The 19630-nt window shown below is 40.5% G+C and overlaps 1 protein-coding gene across 1 annotated transcript in view; it reads left to right on the forward strand.

The window, feature by feature from the left end:
- The window catches only part of LOC128942929 (coiled-coil domain-containing protein 171-like), a 50504-nt gene that overhangs the window by 20431 nt on the left and 10443 nt on the right, over window positions 1-19630 (forward strand). The window contains exons 13-18 of the mRNA XM_054285652.1: window positions 20-184; window positions 677-822; window positions 2418-2472; window positions 3686-3802; window positions 6812-6941; window positions 7616-7690. Of these exons, the coding sequence (XP_054141627.1) occupies window positions 20-184; window positions 677-822; window positions 2418-2472; window positions 3686-3802; window positions 6812-6941; window positions 7616-7690 (688 nt within the window). The remainder of the gene's footprint in view (window positions 1-19; window positions 185-676; window positions 823-2417; window positions 2473-3685; window positions 3803-6811; window positions 6942-7615; window positions 7691-19630) is intronic.

Here is a 19630-nt window from a genome sequence, read left to right on the forward strand (position 1 = left end):
AACTTGTTTCTCTTTCCAGCACATCAACAAAGACAATATACAGGAGGAGTTACAAAACGCTTTACAGCGTGAGCATGAGGCACAATTGCTTTTACAAAAGCACCACCAACGGATTCAGGAGCTGAGTAATAGACTGGAATCACAAGCATTTTCTGAGCTAAGTAAAAGCCAAGTATCTCCGACGGTAAGATTATTCTTCTTATAATATATATATAAAATAAATTCTTCTTATACCAGAGTATTACTTTTCATTAAATAAGCCAAATAGTGCAGTCCTTGTGTAAATAAAATTACCGGAGTAAATACACCCGCACTACTCAGTCTGCTGGAACTTTAGGCTACTGAGAAAACACTTCAAAGACTCCTTTTAAATTTTTTTTAGCTAATGGGGTTTTTTAACAGTTTAAGAAAAAGTCTTCAATGGGGGGTTTTTTTGGTTGGTTTTTTTTTTTTTTTGCCTACAATCATTTTGTTTTCTAAAGAACATTTATATGTAGCAAACACTAAGGGGGTTCTGGGTCAGTAATGCTTTTGCTAGGAAATTCATGAAACCTTAGGTTGCAGTGGTCCAAATCTTCTTTACAATCAATTTATCCTTCACATTGGTCAGTAGTCAGTGGCGTAAAGTGAAGTTTATTTGGGCTACAGAGTAACCCTGCTCTCTGTCTGCTGGCAGGGCCTCCCTGATGCAGCAGAGGAGCTGAAGAAAAGAGACCAAGCTCTAGATCAACAGGAGAAACTCCTGAAAGAAATGGAGCAGGACCAGAAGCGGCTGTGGGATACTCTCGAGGAGGCCGAACGTGCCCTTGATCAGGGAATAAAGTGAGCCCTGGGGCCTGGGGGATGTCACCTGAAAATGAACAGAGATTTAAATTTCTACTTCCAAGGGCGGGGCTTTAGCCCTGGACAATGTAAGATTAGAAGAGAAAAGTACATCTGTCTCTTTTATTTTTAAATTCAGGGATAGTCTTCTAAAAACAAAAGTGTTAGTTCAAAATACTAGGGCATCCATTTGATGCAGTTATCCCATAATAGTTCTTCAAATTCTGGGTGCTGAAATAACTGGCAAAAAAAAATACCTGTGCTATCTTACTGATCTGACATATCTTTGGCAGATCCTTAACATTCTGTTTATTTAAGAAATTGTTGTTTGTTCTCTGAGTTTCCATGCCAACTTTTTCTAGACAGATACAATTTATTTATAGTAAATACAGAAGCATCAGCTAGGGGACGGGTCTTCACTGTCAGAGAGACTGAAACCCATTTTGGATCTATGGCTTTCCTGTGGTACAAGATAGATCCTCCTGCTGATTTCAGGGAGTTTTGGATTTAGACCTAATCCCCACACCACTTACACCATAACCTGGAGAGGAAGGAAAGGCTCAGGCAGTGGTCTTGAAAAGATTGGTAGTCAAAAGGAGCCCCCTTGACTTGAAGCTTATTACTAACTTATTCTTATGCCATTTGAAAAAAATAAGTCTTTGCAGACTTTGTTGTCTAATACTTTTCATAGTATGAAGTATGTGTTACGAATATTGTTGTTCCATGGCTAGGATCTAAAAAAATTTTAGTTCATTAAAATTTCTCATCATACCTGGGATCATTTGACCTCTGAAGAACAATATCTGAGAAGATTTAAGGGTTTTATTCACCAGGGAAATAATGTAATTTGTATGGTCATCAGTTAAATGTTTAACAAGCTAAGTAAAATGACAAATGTTATTTGGTATGATTTGATCAAAGCAGGTGTCACCTGCAGAAAGATTTGTTCCAGAAAGCTTGCCCTTTACATCCTTCCCCAATCTATTTTGGGCATTTCAGTAAAGATCATTCCTTGTGGCCATATATATATATATATATATATCCAGAAAAGGTTATTCTAATGTGAAGTAACTTTAAAACTGGCTTTTTTTTTTTTTTCTTGTATATAGCAGCTGAATATCAACAAAGAAAGCTACTCTTCCCTCCATTATTACAGCAACTCTTCACAACTAATAGGTTTTATTTCTCCCTTCGGAATATAAGCAAAAAGATGAAATAAACAGAATCTGTCTGTGGTTTCCAATACAAGAATATAATTCCATCCTGCTAGAGACTTTTTATGACCTCTATATCCAAGCCATGATGGTTGTTCATTGATAGGCCTATGATTATCTAAATTTTAATTGCTTGTCCTCAACAGAAGCATCTTTCATATGGAAATGCACCAAATAGTGGTACATGAACTATTTTTAGGGTTTGCATTGGAAATATGAAAAAGAGAGAAAATCCTAATAGTTTGGGTTATCAACAATTATTTTACAAGACATGACAGCCATAAAGTAGCAGAAGATTAATTTCTACATTGGCAGAGCTTCAGTTCCATAAAGTTACTCCGTTGTTCTTGTTTTGTTTTGTTTTATTTTCTTTTATAATAGAGACAAAGAGTTAATCATTGGTCAAATGAAAGCTGTGGAAGCTGCCCTGAATAAGGTAAGAATTTGAACTGTTCCCTCTGATTTGTGTTTTTAAACATGGCTAAAGCCTTAGAACTGCTAATTCTCAGGGGAGGAGAGAAGCTGTTGCAAAACAACTTCCTTTTCCTTAGTGTTGAAGTTTCCCCTCTCAACTTGTTCCATCTTAAAAAACCACAGTGAAATCAAATGCAAGTTTGTAGTACATACACAACTTTTTCTGAATGTAGAAGTTATGACAAAATTCACTTGCCTTCCCTCACTGAACACTTTTTCTGGTTGACAAGTGAAAACTAATGAACACACAAAAAATTGGCAACTGAAGTTACCCCTCTACTGAATAATAAAAAGTCACATGCTTGGTGGCCATATAACATTTGGCTTTGTGTCTGCTACTTTAACCTATGAAACATCATAAATAGGAAAAGGCAGGAAGTAGCAATCTGTGGTCAGAAACTTCCACAGTATTTTTTAAATCATATTTTAAACTTAATAGTAATCTCAAGTTTTTCCTCTGACTTGTACAATTGTGCCCTGATATAGGACTATTTGATGGTCCAACAAAGCTGTATGTATTAATTATTTAGGAGAAAGGACTATTTTCAACTATAGCTCTCATGGTAGATGGTTTCACAACTGTTTTTAATCTAGAGCAGCACAGAGCAACAGTGATTTCATTACCTGGGAGTGTCAATTTCCCTTACTATATCTTTAATTCCCAGCAATGTGGGAATCTCTATTTTAGTTTTGGAGATCACAAAAACTGTTGCTATTTCTTTAATTTATTTCTTTTCAGATCTCTTTTTCTAGTCTATTTCCTTTAATGTTCATGGAAAGTGACAGAATCTGAACTGCATGTTTCTCCTACAGCAAACTCTGCTGATAGAAAATTTCCGTTGTGCCACCACCATCTCCATACCGGCTTCTTTCAAACTTTGGAAGCGAATGTCATGCAGCAAGTGCTGTGTTTTTACAGTAATACATATTTGCCATATCCTTGGCCTTTCTCTTTTCAGACCAGGGCAAGGTGCTTTTTTTCGGTAGCATTCTCTCCCAGCACTTTGAATTAGAGATTTATTTGCAACAAAAATTCAATCAGTCATACTTTATTCATGGATTTTAGGTCCAGTGATCAAAGCAAGTCCGCTCAATGGGCTCAAGGAGACACCATTCATCCCAGGTGGTGTGTCTGAAGGAGAATTACCACTGATGCTGGGGTTTTTTCCCTTTAGGCCAAAGAGCAGGCTGCGGCATCAAGTGCTGAAGCAGCCGCACCACTCCCCAGCCTGCAGCTGCAGACCCTTCCAGAGGAAGCAACGGCGGGCAGGCCAGAGGCTGCCTCATTACAGGTTAGAGTCTAAAACCAATCCCATTTAATATTTTTTTTAAATTTCCTTTCATTTTTTGCATCTGACATACCACTGCTCTGAGCATGTGGAGAGCAAAAAGCTTCAAAACTCTTGCAGTCAACAGTTGAAAGACTATTTCCATGTATACTCTTGCACGTGGTATTTCAGAGATGATGGTAACTTCTAATTTTGCAGTTACAGCGTTAAATAACTGACAGCAATACAAACATGGACAGAAGCATACATACCTGAAAATTAATATCCCTCTATCCCTCTCCCTTTTCTCCCATTAATATACAAAAGACTAATTAAAAAAAAACCAACCAAAAAAAACCCAAACAAAACCAAAGCCAAGATCCCCAGAAACAAGCAAAACCAACCAAACAAAAAAACCACAATTTTCATATTCCTTCTTGGTCAGTATCAGATTTGTTTTCAACCCACAGTTTTAGAATCAATTGTGGGGTTTTGAGCATTCCTTATTTAAAAGAAACTGCTCTTTAGAATGTTTAAATATAGAAGCTATGTTGCTCATGTAGGTTTAAAAACTTGCACATTTCAAAATACTAATTTTGTTAGGATAAAACAATGAGTGGGAAAAAGGAGAAATTAACAGAAGATGTGCCATATTTTCAGCTCTGAACATAGATTCAGTGCAATGCCTCCTCATTGTTTTTAAGTTTGATGTCTTCTACAGAAACTATATTAGTCTTTATAGCTGTGCAGAATGCATTAGTGCCAAGACAGATTTTTTTTTTCCCAATGAGAGAACAAAAGGCAAAGTGAGTACATATTTCTTTCATTGTGCTGCTCTGTCTGAATTAGAGAGAGGGCAGGTAATCAAGTAAAGTGCAAGGAACTTAGGCAGAGTAAATATTGCATACAGTGTGTAAGCTTCTGCAGTAATTCCTTCAAATTTATTGTAGATTTTCAGTTCTGGTGCAGTATATAATTGCAAGATCAGGGTCACAAAATCAAACATTCAAGAAAGGCAGATTCGAAGCTGGAAATTTTTCACTGTTGCCCTCTTGCATGCATACATACACTTCAATATGATAAAGATATAAATTATGTGTGCATTATGGTGTTTCCACACTAAAATATGGAAATACGGAATATGTAAAGCCTTGAGATTCCCATGAAGCTTAATTAGCACAGATGAACTTTTCTGTCAAAAGGTAGAATTACAAATTTTTCCCCAGTACAGTGATGATCCATTTTAGAGCTTCACAAAAGTTCCCATGGGTGGCATCTTTCCACAGGAGGCATTGTGGCAATCGCCAGCTTTTCAATCCTGCTTTTCTAATTTGGTAGTCAATGCTGCTTTTTTTTTTTTTTTTTTTAAGTCCCATCTCAACTCCCATTCTTTTTAGACCTCACAATGATTGCAGAAGCATCTGCAACCTGTTCCCTCTTTCTCTCCAGAAGAGAATAAAATCACAAACAGTTGCATTTCGTATTTGCACAAGGTGCTTGTGGTACAAATAATATAGTACGGTGTGTGCTGGGGAGCTCGCTGGTGGGGCAGAACTGTAAAGTTCTTGTTCACCTGGCAGCCTCAGGTGCACTTGGTAACTCTGGCCATATACAAGCAGCACCAATGGCTCACAGTCTGTGTCACTGTGACCTTCCTTTTCTTCATCCCTTTTCCTTTGTGTCCTTTCATCATCTCTCTTTCCCCCTTTTCCCCCTCTCTCTCCTCAGCCCTCATCTCTAGTTCCTGTTTGATTTCTTTCCAATCTCATTATTGAGGTTTCATTACAAAATTTGCCTTTTATGGACTGAGGTCACCTAATGGATTTTAGTTTTACTCTATGCCAAACTGTATTAAGGGCAGTCCTGCAATCTTGAGTGAGGTAAGCAGCTAGGAATGACTTTAGGGACTATTGTCATTAAAAGCACTGGAGTTTGTTTGCAGGCACATCCTCTAGAACTGCCTTAGTTAGTCTGTGATGAGAACATTTCCATTAAATGCCTTATAATCTGCAATAATCCTCTTTTGGGACTAGGACCACAGCACCAAGACAATTTGGAGATTCTTTCTGATGAAAAGAGATGTGATATGGGTTAATTTGCCACTGCTGTTTCCTAGACACCATGATGAAATAACATGATTGATTTTAGCTGCGTTAATATCTATTCTGAAAATCGTCAAAGTGATGAAAGGAAAGGAAAACTGCAAAAATCTTTTCAAATCCCTGTTTGTGATACTAAGCTGATTTTTGTCTGTATCACAGGTCTACATTCAAAAGACCAATGTAATACTGTCAGAAGGGAAAAATCATAGCAAATAAAATGTGATTAACCATTGTAAAGAAGACCAATAATTTCAACAGTTAGTTGAGACTACCAGGGGTAGATATAAAGTTACCAGTACTGCCAAATCGTCTGTGCTCTCTTGTCCTGCTAACTTTATGATCAATCCAATCAATGTAACAAAATTGGGACATTCTTCCACTGCATACATGGAAACAGCTATATTTTTCCAGTTATAGTGCAATCATATTATTTGTTTTCAGAAGTCTGTAGGTTTGTGATGTTTCTTTTGTTACTGCCAAGTTTATTCTTTTGCTGTGGAGTGGAAGGATTAGTAAAGTGATTCATCTTGGAAGTGTGAACATTAGCCTTCAACTGTGTGGTAATTGTGAACAGAAATTGAACCTGCACTATGTGTTGTATTGAAATAAAATGAAAAAGTTGTTTCAAGAGCTCAATGCTATATTGCATGCTTGAAAACATCTCATCAAAGCATCTCCTAACTAGGGTGTAGAGCAATTCCCTTTACCTCAATGATATTAATATTCAACATTTTAGAAAAAAATAGAAAATCCACTGTTAGGTGTTTTTGATGTTTAAGTCCTGGGACTGACATTCTCCCTGGCTTACAAACTCTATTTTATTTCTCTGCTAGAAAAAACCCCTGTCTTTTGTAAAAAAATTGGATATGTGCTATTTGCCATTTAAGTGTAGTTTGCCTGGCACTAATGATTCCTTCTACTTTTATTTAAGAATGTGGTTAGAAGTTTTGAGGATCTCTACTCACTGGCAGCTTCCAAAATTGATGTATTAAGAGCAGGAAGAGACTCTTCAGGCTCTACCTATGGATCCTTAACAGCTGTTGGGAGTCGTTCTGCTGAGGGTAAGTCTGCTCTTCAAGCAATTGTAGTCACTGGGATGAGGGTTCCTAGGCAGCATCTCTCTTCATGCTGCACAGCTTCTGTAGGCCAATACAGCAAAACTTAATTGTAAACATAATGGAGAGCAATAAAATTACTGCAAAGAGAAACATCCTGAGATATTTTCCAGAAGAGAAAGGGGATGGTGAAAGCTAACACAGTCATTGAAATTACTACTGTATGTTTTTTTTCTGCTGGTCACTATTTGATAGTGGGTTTTTTGGTTTTAGTTCAAATTCCTTGGTTGATTAGTTGGATGGTTTTTTTGGGTTTGGGGAGTGGTGGTGGCAGGTGGGTGGGTATTAATTTTTTTATTTTTATACATTACCTTTATTTCTGTTCTTTTTTCTCTCTTTCTCTCTTTCCTTCTCTTTCTTTCTCTTTCTCTTTCTCTTTCTCTTTCTCTTTCTCTTTCTCCTTCTCTTTCTCTTTCTCTTCCTCTTCTCTTCCTCTTTCCCTTTCCCTTCCTCTTCCTCTTCCTCTTCCTCTGCCTCTTTCTTTCCTTTTTTTTTTACCAAAGGACTTTCCTTTCTTTCTGTTATAAACAATAACATTTCTGTAATAGTCTTTTTTGCAACCATAACCCCTTCAGTTCTGTCTATGTCCTTGGTTTTTAACATTTACTTTCTCTGAACAGAATCCTCGCAAATTGACTTTGCACCTGGACCAGCTACTTCATCTCCTATTCCTATTACTCCTCCTGCTCCTGCAGGTACGTCTGCTTTTCAAGAAATTATAGTTTCTTAGAAGTGAGTTTCCATGCTGCTCAGCTTCTGTAGGTAAATACAACAATACTTGATTTTAAACATAGTGGTGCAATAAAACTAATGATAAGAGAAATGATCTGTGACTTTACAGAATAGAAAGGGGATGGTGAAAGATAAAACAGGCATTAAAATTACTACTGTTATTTTTTTTTCTATTGTCCTGATTAGCTTAGATATTTTTGGTTTTAGTTTGGGTTTGGTTGGTTGAATCTATTGTTATTGGGTAGTAGTGGTGGTTGTTGGGTGGATGTTTTCTTTTTGTTTTTGATGGGTTTTGATTTTTGGTGGGTTTTTGATTTCTGTTATTTTTGTCTTTCATTTCTTTCCTGTCACTTTCTTTTTTTTTTTTTTTTTTTTAATGAAGTCTTTTCTCCTTTCTTTCTGTTAGCAACCATTAACATTTCTGTATTGGCCCTTCTTTGCAACCATAACCCCTTCAGTTCAGTCATTTCCTTGCTTATTAAAATTTCTTCCTCCGAGCAAAATTTTTACAAGTTCACTTTGAATCCAAAGCAGCCGGATTTTCTCCTCTTTCTCCTGGTGGTGCTATTCCTCTTCCTTCTCCTATTAGTGTTGGTAAGTCTGCTTGTCAAGCAATTGCACTCATTAGAATTTGGGTTCCTAGCCAGCATCTCCCTTCATGCAGCACAGCTTCTGTAGGAAAATAGAACATCAATTTTTAATGTAAACATAATGGAGCAATAAAAGTATTGCTAATGGAAACAATCTATGACTTTTCAGAAGAAAAAGGGAATGGTGGAAGATAGCAGAACAATTAAAATTACTACAGTAATTTATTTTTTATATTGGACCCCCTTTGCTTGGGTTTTTTTATTTTCCTTTGGTTTTGGTTCCTTGGGGAGTTGGATTTTTTTGGTTTTGGGAAGTGTTGGCTGTGGGGTGGGTTTATTTGGTTTTTTTGGTATTACTATTTTTTCTCTTCCCTCCCTCCCTCCCTCCCTCCCTCCCTTCCTTCCTTCCTTCCTTCCACCACTTCCGCCACTTCCGCCACTTCCGCCACTTCCTTCCGCCACTTCCTTCCTTCCGCCACTTCCTTCCCCCTCTCTTTCCGCCACTTCCTTCCTTCCTTCCTTCCGCCACTTCCTTCCTTCCTTCCGCCACTTCCGCCACTTACACCACTTCCGCCACTTCCTTCTGCCACTTCCTTCCTCCACTTCCTTCCGTCACTTCCTTCCTTTTTTTTTTAACAAAGGCTTTTTCCATTCTTTTTATTAGAAACCATTGACATTTTGTAATAACCTTTCCTTTCAGTCACAAACATTCCAGTATTGTGCACTTCCTTGCTTATTAAAATTTACTGTCTCCAAACACGATCTCCACAAGTTCACTTTGAACCTAGTGTTACACCTCCTGCTCCTATTCCTCTTCCTCCTCCTATTCCTGCTTCTGTTCCTGCTGCTTTTCCTGTTTCTGCTCCTGCTCCTGTTCCTTCTGCTGCTGCTGTTCCTGCTCTCGCTGGTAAGTCTGTTTTCCAAGCAATTGTAGTCACAGGGATGTGGGTTCCTAGCCAGCACCTCCCTTCAGGCTGCACAGCTTCTGTAGGCAAACAATACTTAAATATGAACATAAAGGAGCATTAAATCTAGTGCTAAGAGGAATGTTTTCTGAGACTTCTTTCAGAAGAGAAAGGGGATGGTGAAAGCTAACAAAGGGATTGAAATTACTCCTGTCATGTTTTTTTTCTCTTGGTCCCTATTTTTGATTTTAGTTTGGGTTTGGATGCTTAGCTGCTTGGATTTTTTAGTTTTGGAGAGTTGTTGTGGTGGGTGGGTGGGTGTTTGATTTTTTATTTTTTTCTTTTATTTCTTCTTTCTATTTCTTTATGTTTATTTTAACTGAAGACTTCTTCCTTTCATTATGTTAAAAACCAGTAACCTTTTTTTAATCGTCTTTCCTTTCAACCATAACCAATTCAGCATTTCCTTGCCTTTTAAAATTTCTTCTCTGAAGTCAATTTACTTTCTCTGAACAGACGCCTTTCAGCATCGCATTTCACCCCAAGCAGCTGGAAGACCTCGTACTCCTGTTTCTGCTCCTGCTGGTAAGTCGGCCTGTCAAGCAATTGTAGTCCCTTGGATGTGGCTTCCTAGCCAGCATCTCCTTCCATGCTGCACAGCTTCTGCAGGCAAATACAACAATATTTGATTGCAAACATCATGAAGTAGTAAAACTGGAGCTAACAGCAAAGCTGTAAGACTTTTCTCAGAAGAGAAAGAGGATGGTGAAACCTAACACAGGGATTGAAATTACTACTATAATTTTTTATTCTCTGAGGGTGTGGCACAGCAGTTTGCATAACACTTTGTGCAGGCAGAGTTGCAACTTTTCTTGCCAGTAAGGTTTGCTGTGTGTTGTTTGCAGTGTTTCTGTTGGTTGGTGGGTTTTGGGGTTTGTATTAGTAATGATTTCTATGCAATTGAAAACTGTAGTTAGTACAAGTGTACATAGTCAAATGGAACCCTCCAAAAAGGTTACATCTGTCCAGACCCATTCTTGTGCAGAGTGTTTGATCTTAGCAGCAGTTTCAGGGGCAGTTGTGCAGGAAACCTGCCTGCAGTGTGAACAGGTGAACAATCTCCTTTCACTGGTGGCTGAGCTTAGAGAGGAAGTTTAAAGACTAAGGAGTATCAGGGATAGTGAAAGGGGAATAGATTGGTGGATTTGCCCTTCCATCCTTGAGGGAAGCCCACCAAGAGTCAGAGGACTCCCATGCCTCTCACTGTCAGACAATAGAAGGACACCTGGTAAGTGGAGTGGAAATGGGTACCTACTTGAGGAGGTAATAATAAAAATTCCTCCCGACCCTCATCCCCAAGCCAGATGCCACTTCAGAATAGGTATGAACCCCTGGATCTAGAAAGTCAGCCAGATGATTTAGAAGAAAATTATCTGCCCAGTGAGCCTCCCACTCATCTGTGAGAAGGATTACCACCTCTGGCATCAGGAAGAAAAAAAGGGTCATTGTAGTGGGTGGCTCCCTTCTAAGGGGAACACAGGGCCCCAAATGTCAACAGGACCCACCCCACAGAGAGGTCTGCTGCCTCCCTGGGGCCTGGGATATCACTGAGAGACTTCCTGGGCTGATTCAGCCCTTTGATTATTATCCACTGCAGATATTCCAGGCTGCCAGTGATGAGATTGAAAAGAGGAGTGTCAGGACAATTAAAAGGGACTTTAGGGCACTGGGACAAGTGGTTGATAGGACAGGGGTACAGTGAAAGGAATAGGAGAGCTCGCATTATCAACAAGTGTCTCAAAGATTGGTGTCATCAGCAGAATTTGGGTTCTTTGATCATGGGGCAACTTTTACAGCACCTGCTCTACTGGAACCAGATGGGCTCCATCTTTCTGTTAAGGACAGAAGGTTTTTAGCTCATGAACTGGCAGAACTTGTTGAAAGGACATCGAACTAGGTCTGAAGGGGAAAGGGGATGCATCTGGGCTGTCTGGAAGCAGGCCCAAGGGTGGTAAGCCTGAGACAGGAGTGAAATCTGCAGCCCAGCTGAGTTGCAGGTATACCAATACACGCAGCACAGGTTACAAACAAGAGCTCGAGGCCATGGTAAAGCAGCAAAGCTATGATGTAATTGCCACCACAGAAATGTGGTAGCATGACTCACATGGCCGGAGTGCTGCACTGGATGGCTACAAGTTCTTCAGGAGAGACAGGAAAGGGAGAAGAGGTGGAGGGGTGGCCCTTTATATTAGGGAGGCTTTTGATACCATGGGTATTGAAAGTTATGAAGATGAATGCCTACGGGTAAGAATTAAGGGGAAGGCCAACAAGGCTGACATCCTACTGGGAGTCTGTTATTGTCCACCCAACCAGGAAGAAGTGGTGGGCAATTCATTCTGTAATTAGCTAGAGAATGTTTCTGGATCATCAGACATTTTTCTTGCTGGCGATTTCAACCTGCCGGACATTTTTTGGGAACTCAATACAGCTGTAAAAAGGCAGTCCAGGAAATTTTTTAGAGTTTGCAGAGGACAATTTTTTGTCACAGCTGGTAGGTGAACCCACCAGGGGAGTGACAATGTTAAATCTGTTATTTGCAAATAGAGATGGACTGGTGGGAGATGTGGTAGTTGGAAGTCACTCAGGGCACAGTGATAATAAAATTCTAAAATTCTCTATATTTGGTTAAATCAAGAGGAACATTAATAAGACTTTCACAGGTGACTTCTGGAGGGCAGACTTTGGCCTGCTCAGGACACTTATTCAGAGAATTCCTTGGGAAGCAGCCCTTAAAAACAAAGGAGTTCAGGAAGTGTAGGTGAGCTTCAAAACAGAGATCTTGAGGGCACAGGAACAGACTGTCCCTGGGTGCCAAAAGATCAGTCAATGGGGTAAATGTCCAGCCTGGATGGGCAAGAAGATTTTGGAGGAAGTTAGGAATAAAAAAAAGGATGTATTATCTTTGGAAGGAGAGTCAGATCTCTCAGGAAGTATTTAAGGGGGCTGCTAGAGCATGTAGGAAAAAATTAGAGAGGCCAAAGCTCAGTTTGAACTTAAAATGGCGACTTTTGTAAAGATTAATAAAAAATACTTTTGTAAATATATTAATGGTAAAAGGAAGAGTAAGATCAACCTTTGTTGTTTATTAAATGCAGAAAGGAACTTAGTAACTGCAGATGAGGAGAAGGCAGAGGTGCTTAACACCTTCTTTGCCTCAGTTTTTAGTGGGAAGGCTTGCCTTCAGGACAACCGTCCTCTTGGGTTGCTTGATGATACTAGGGAGCAGAATGGTCCCCCCATTTTCCCAGGAGGCAGTCAGAGAACTGAGCTGCTTGGATGTTCATAAATCCATGGGTCCAGGTGGGATCCATCCCAGGGTGATGAGAGAGCAGGCAGATGAGCTTGTGAAGCTGCTCTCTATCATTTACCAACAGTCCCGGCTCACTGGTGAGGTTCCAGATGACTGGAAGCTGGCCAATGTGTCAATCATTCATAAAAATAGGGTGGAAAGGAGGATCCTGTTAATTATAGGCCAGTCAGCCTGAGCTCAGTCCCCCAGTAAGTTTATATGGAGTGTCATCACACAGCGCTTACAGGATGGCCAGAGTATCAGACCCAGTCAGACCCAGCAAGGGTTTAGGAGGAGTTGGTCATGTTTGACCAATGTGGTCTCCTTTTATGACCAAGTGACCCACCTGGTCAAAGTAGAAAAGGCTGTTGATGTTGTGTGCCTGGACTCCAGCAAGGCCTTTGGCACTGTCTCCAACAGCATACTCCTAGACAAGCTGGCAGCCCACGGCTTGGGCAGGAGCACTCTGTGCTGGGTTCCGAACTGGCTGCAGGGCCAGGCCCAGAGAGTGGTGGTGAGCAGTGCTGCATCCAGCTGGCAGCCAGGCACCAGGGGTGTCCCTCAGGGCTCTGTGCTGGGGCCAGTTTTGTTCAATATCTTCACTGATGCCATGGATGAGGGAATTGAGTCTTTCATTAGTAAGTTTGCAGACAACACTAAGCTGGGAGCGTGTGTTGATCTGTTGGAGGGTACGAGGGCTCTGCAGAGAGATCTGGAATGGTTGGATGGATGGGCAGAGCCTAACAAGGTGAAGTTTAATAAATCCAAGTGCTGAGTCCTGCATTTTGGCCACAATAGCCACCTGCAATGTTATGGGCTGGGGATGGTGGGGCTGGACAGTGCCCAGGCAGAAAAGGACTTGGGGTTACTGTTTGACACTGGCTGAACATGAGCCAGCAGTGTGCCCTGGTGGCCAAGAAAGCCAATGGCATCCTGGCCTGTGTCAGGGATTGTGTGGCCAACAGGAGCAGGGAGGTCATCCTTCCCCTATACTCGGCACTGGTGAGGCCACACTTTGAGTGTTGTGTCCAGTTCTGGGTCCCTCAGTTTAAGAAGGATGTTGAGATACTTAAGGGCATCCAAAGGAGGCAACAAGGCTGGTGAGGGGCTGGGAACACAAATCCTGGGAGGAATGACTGAGGGAGCTGGGGCTGTTCAGCCTGGAGAAAAGGAGACTCAGAGGCGACTTTAGCACTCTCTGCAACTTCCTGAAAGGCGGCTGTGCTCAGGTGGGGGTTGGTCTCTTTCTCCAGGCAGCAACTGACAGAACCCAAGGACACAGTCTCAAGCTGCATCAGGGGAAATATAGGTTTGATAATAGGAAAAAGTTTTTTATAGAAAGGGTGATAAAGTAGCAGAATGGTCTACCCAAGGAGGCGGTGGAGTCACCATCCCTGCATGTGCTTAAAAAAAGACTGGATGTGGCACTCGATGCCATGGTTTAGTGCTTTAGTGGAGATGTTAAGGCATGGGTTGGACTCAATGATGTTTAAGGTCTTTTCCAACCTAGTCATTCTGTGAATTCTGTGAATACTGTGGGTTTTTTCTATTGGTCCCCATTTGCTTGGCTATTTTAGGGTTGGGTTTGTTTTTTTTTTTTTTTGCTTGGTTGCTTGGATTTTTTTTGTTTTGCAAAGTAGCAGTAGTGAGTGGGTGGGTGTTTGTTTTTTGACTTTTTTTTCATATTTTCTCCCTTTTTTTGCCCCCCAAAGGCTTCTTCCTTTCATTTTATTGTAAAGCAATAATAGTTTTTGATCATCTTCTGCAAAAATAACCATTTCAGTTCTATGCATTTCCTTGCTTTTAAAAACTTACCTTCTCTGAACAGATCTATTTCAGATTAGACCACCCCGTACACCTACTATTCCTGTTCCAGCTCCCGCAGGTAAGTCTGCTTGTCAAACAATTCTAGTCCCCTGGATGTGGGTTCCTAGCCAGCATCACCCTTCATGCTGCACATCTTCTGTAGGCAAATACAGCAACACTTAAGGGAAAACATAATGGAGCATTAAAACTAGTGCTAACAGAAATGTTGTCATACTTTCTAAAGAAGAGAAAGGGGATGGTAGAAGCTAAAATAGGGATTAAAATTATTACTGGAAAGTTTTTTGGCTGGTCTCTATTTCCTTCTAGCTTTTTTTTGTTTTAGTTTGAGTTTGAAGGCTTGGTTGTATGGACTTTTTTGGTTTTGGGGAGTGGTAGAAGTGGGTGGATGGGTGTTTGCATTTTGGTTTTTTCCTTTTATTACTTCTTTTAAATACTTTCTTTTATTTTAATAACAAAAGGGGTTTTCATTTCTGTTCCAAACCATTCAAATTCTGTAATAGCCTTTCCTTTCAAACATAGCCACTTGCAATCTGTGCAATTCCTTGGTTTATAAATCCTATTTTTACTCAAGAGATAATATTTTGCCTTGTGTTTCACCCCAAGCACCTCGTACACCTCCTGCACCTCCTCCGCCTCCTGTTCCTGCTCCGGTTTCAGCTGGTGAGTCTCTTTTTCAAGCAATTGTAGTCACTGGGATGTGGGTTCCTAGCCAGCATCTCCCTTCATGCTGCACAGCTTCTGTAGGAAAATGTGACAACACTTAATTGTAAACATAATGGAGCAATAAAGTTAACGCAAAGAGAAACATTCGAAGACACTCTTCAGAAGAGAAAGGGGATGGTGAAAGCTGACATAGGGATTAAAATTAATGCTGGAGGAATTTTTGTTAATAATGGGTCTTTAATATGCTTTGATACTTTTGATATTACTCTAGGTTTAGCTGCTTGGTTGGTCGGATTATTTTTGATTTTGGGAAGTGGTCGTGGTGAGCGGGTGGGTGTTTGATTTTTGGTTTTTTTTCTTTTATTTCTTCTTTTTATTTCTTTATTTTTTTTAACTGAAGACTTTTCCCTTTCATTATGTTGTAAACGATTAACATTTTTTAAATCATCTTTCCATTCAACCATAACCATTTCCATTCTGTGCATTTCCTTGGTTTTCAAAATTTATCTTCTCTGAAGTAAAATTACTTTCTCTGAACAGAATCTTTCTGGCATCACTTCAAACCCCAACCAGCTGGTATCTTGTACTGTGATCTAGCTTGAAAACAAACTAGTGTCAGATTCCAAGCCAGAACTACAGTTTAATAGGACAATTAAAATACAGGCAGAAAACACTGGCAGGAAACCTAGAGAGTCAGGATACAACCTGACACCCAGTTGGACGAGGTGGTGGTAGCAGTCTGATCAAATGGTGGCTGCAGTCCTGCCGGAGTGATAGATGTGGTTCTGTTGATGCGCTGATCCTGTAGAAGGTTCTGGTCTTCCTCTGAAGATCCAGTGGTGGTTATGTACTTCTTGTCCTCTGGGAATCCAGTCAGTAAGGCCATTCTGGTGTTCCAAACCTCAGATTGTATCCAGGAAGGAATGCTTGGTTCTCCCCATTGGGCAGAGCATCTCAAATGGGATGATGTAATTTTATGGGTGATGCAGTGAGACCTTGATGGTCCACGAGCAGACATAGGCCCCTGGAGGGAGTTGTCAGTGATGAGTCATGGAGACAATAAAGAATACTGCCCCATTTCTCTAAACAGCTGACATAGATGGTAATAGGCTACACACCTCGGGGTTACATTTTCCATGACACCCTAAGACACTGAAGTAAATTTACTTTCTCTGAGCAGACTCCTTTCACAGTCGCATTCAACCCCAAGGACCCGCTACACCTTGTACTCCTGCTCCTGATGATAAGTTGGCTTGTCAAGAAATTATAGGCATTTGGATGTGTGTTCCTAGCCAGCATCTGCCTTCATGCTGCACAGTTTCTGCAGACAAATACATCATTTTAAACATAATGGAGCAATAACACTACTGCAAACATTTTGAAATGGCCATTTCTTGCATCCATAACTATTTCAGTTCCTTGCATTTCCTTGCTTTTTAAAATGTACCTCCTCTGAAGTAATTTTACTGTTTTTGAAAAGATTTTTTCTGGATTCCTGTTTCAGCCCAAGCTGCTCGTACACCTCCTGCACTAGCACAAGCTCATGATGGTAAGTCTGCTTGTCAAGCAATTGTACTCACTGGGATGTGGATTCCTAGCCAGCATCTGCCTTCATGCTGCACAGCTTCTGCAGACAAATGCAAAAATATTTAAATGTTAACATAATGGAGCAACAAAACTAGTGCAAACAGAAACATTCTGAGACATTTATCAGAAGAGAAAGGGAATGGTGAAAGCTAACACAGGGATTAAAATCATTACTGGAATGTATTTACTCTTAGTTCCTATGCCTTTTGTGGGTTTGTTTTGGTTTTATTTGGGGTTTCGATGTTTGGTTGCTTGGACTTTTTTGGTTTTGGGGAGTGATTGACGTGGGTAGGTGGATAGGTTTTTGATTTTAGAAATTTTTCTTTTCTAATTTTCATTCTATCCTATTTTCTTTTGTTCTTTCTTTCATTCTTTCTTTCCTTTTTTTTTAATAACCAAAGGGTTTTTCATTTCTATCTGATATAAAATACTCCCATTTTGAATTAGGATTTCCTTTCAAACACAACCATTTCCAAATAGTTCATTTCCTTAGTTTTTAAATCCTACTTTTACTCAACAGATATTCTCCAGCCTCGTGTTTCACCCCAAGCAGCTCGTGCAATTCCGGCTCCTGTTCCTGCTCCTGTTCTTGCTCCTATTCCTGCTCTGGCTCCTGCTCCTGCTCCTGCTCCTGCTCCTGCTCCTGCTCCTGCTCCAGTTCCAGCTCTTGTTCTTCCTCCTGCTCCTGGTCCTGCCCCTGCTCCTGCTCCAGTTCCTGCTCCGGCTCATGGTCCTCGTCCTGCTGGTAAGTCTCTTCTTCAAGACAACAGTCACTGTAGTCACTGGGTTATGGCTTCCTAGCCAGCATCTCCCTTCATGCTGCAAAGCTTCTGTAGGCAAATACAGCAACACTTTAGTGTAACGATAATGGTCCAATTCAGCTCATGCAAAGAGAAATGCTCTGAGACATTCTTCACACAAGAAGGAGAGGTGTAAATAATACAGGGATTAAAATTTTTATCAGATTGTAGAAAAACCTGCTTTCCTTGATTAAAAAACACATTTTAGGATTTATGAGCAGGAGGGGTATAATATGTCCTTTGTCTATTAAGGACGAATATAGAATATTTATATGAAATGTCTTTCAAAGAAGCAATTAAGACATGGAGCAAACAGTTGTAAGTACTTCAAATACATAGTCTTGTCAGAACTATTCAACAGCAAATGTAGATTCTCTCCTGATTTGCTTCTATTCATTTTTTTTTATTCCAGCATTCTGGGGACGCCCAAGATTCAGAACCTATACTGTGTCTGAAACCGACTCAGACTACAGTAGTATGACCCCGACGGAACCTATACTGTGTCTGGAAGCGACTCTGTCTTCACTTCGTCACCCAGCAGATCCTATAGTCTATCTGGAACCGACTCAGGCCTCCATAGTCTGACACTCGGCAGAACCTATACTGTGTCTGGAAGCGGCTCAGCCTTCAGTACATCACCCAGCAGATACTATACTGCGTCTGAAGGCGACTCACCCAGCAGATACTATACTGCGTCTGAAGGCGAATCACCCAGCAGATACTATACTGCGTCTGGAAGCAACATATTTGCAGGTGTGTCATCCTACAGAATCTGTACTGTCTCTGGAACCAACACTTCCATTCTATGCATCTCCTTTCTTTTTAAAATGTACCATCTCAGAAGTAAATTTACTATCTCTGACTCAACTCCTTAGGGCATCCCCAAGGAGCCAGTACACCTCGTGCTCCTATTCCTGCTGTTGATTATAAGTCTGCTTCTGAAAATATTAGAGCCATCTGGATGTGGGTTGAGAGACCACATCCATGGGGAGTGGTTGAGGTGGGTGGGTGTTTGCATTTTGAATTTTTTTCCTTTTATTACGTCTTTTATTTGCATGCTTGCTTGATTTCTCTTTTTATTTCATAGCAAAATTGTTTTTCCTCTATTTCTATTACAAACCATTCATATTCTGTAATAGCCTTTCCTTTCAAACATAACCATTTCCAATCACTGCATTTCTGTGGTTTGTAAATCCTATTTTTTCTCAAGGGATAATACTCAGCCTCATGTTTCACCCCAAGCAGCTCGTACACCTCCTGGTCCTCCTGCTCCTGGTCCTGGTCCTGGTCCTGGTCCTGGCCCTGGGCCTGCTCCTGGTCCTGGTCCTGCTCCTTCTCCAGCTCCTGCTGGTAAGTTTTCTTTTCAGGCAGTTGTAGTGACTGGGATGTCACTACAACTGCCTGCATCTCCCTTCACGCTGTGCAGCTTCTGTAGGCAAATACAGCAACACTTCATTGTAAACATAATGGAGCATTACAACTAGTGCAAACAGAAATGTCATGATACTTTATAGAGAAGGGAAAGCTGTAGGTGGAAGCAAACATAGGGTTTAAAATTATTATTGGAAATATTTTCCATTCGTCTCTATGTCCTTGTGGGTTTGCTTTGGTTTTTCTTTGGGTTTGGATGCTTGGTTGCTTGGATTCTTTTGGTTTTGGGGAGTGGTTGAGGTGGGTGTGTGGGTGTTTGATTTTTTATTTTCTTATTTAAATGCTTATTTTAATACTCTTTTTTTTAATAATAGATTTGTTTTTCTATTTTTCTGTTACAAACCATTCATATATTTAATCATTGTTCATTTCAATCATAACCATTTCCAATATGTTCATTGCCTTGGTCCTTAAATCTTTTATAGAAGAGATAATATTAAGCCTTGTGTTTCACCCTAACAGCTCATAGACCTCCAGCTGCTCCTGGTCCTGCTCCTGCTCCTGCTCTCGTTGCTGCTCCTGCTCCTGGTCCTGGTCCGGGTCCTGGTCCGGGTCCTGCTGGTAAGTCTCTTCTTCAAGAGAGCAGTCACTGTAGTCACTGGGATGTGGTTTCCTAGCCAGCATCTCCCTGCACGCTGCACAGCTTCTGTAGGCAAATACAGCAACACTTTAGTATAACAATAATGGAGCAATTCACCTAGTGCAAAGAGAAATGTTCTGAGACATTCTTCACACAAGAAAGAAGTGGTGT

The sequence above is a fragment of the Melozone crissalis genome, unplaced genomic scaffold (genome assembly GCF_028551555.1).
Source record: "Melozone crissalis strain CALT ecotype California unplaced genomic scaffold, PUWL_Pcris_2 ptg000005l_1, whole genome shotgun sequence".
NCBI classification, from domain to species: domain Eukaryota; kingdom Metazoa; phylum Chordata; class Aves; order Passeriformes; family Passerellidae; genus Melozone; species Melozone crissalis.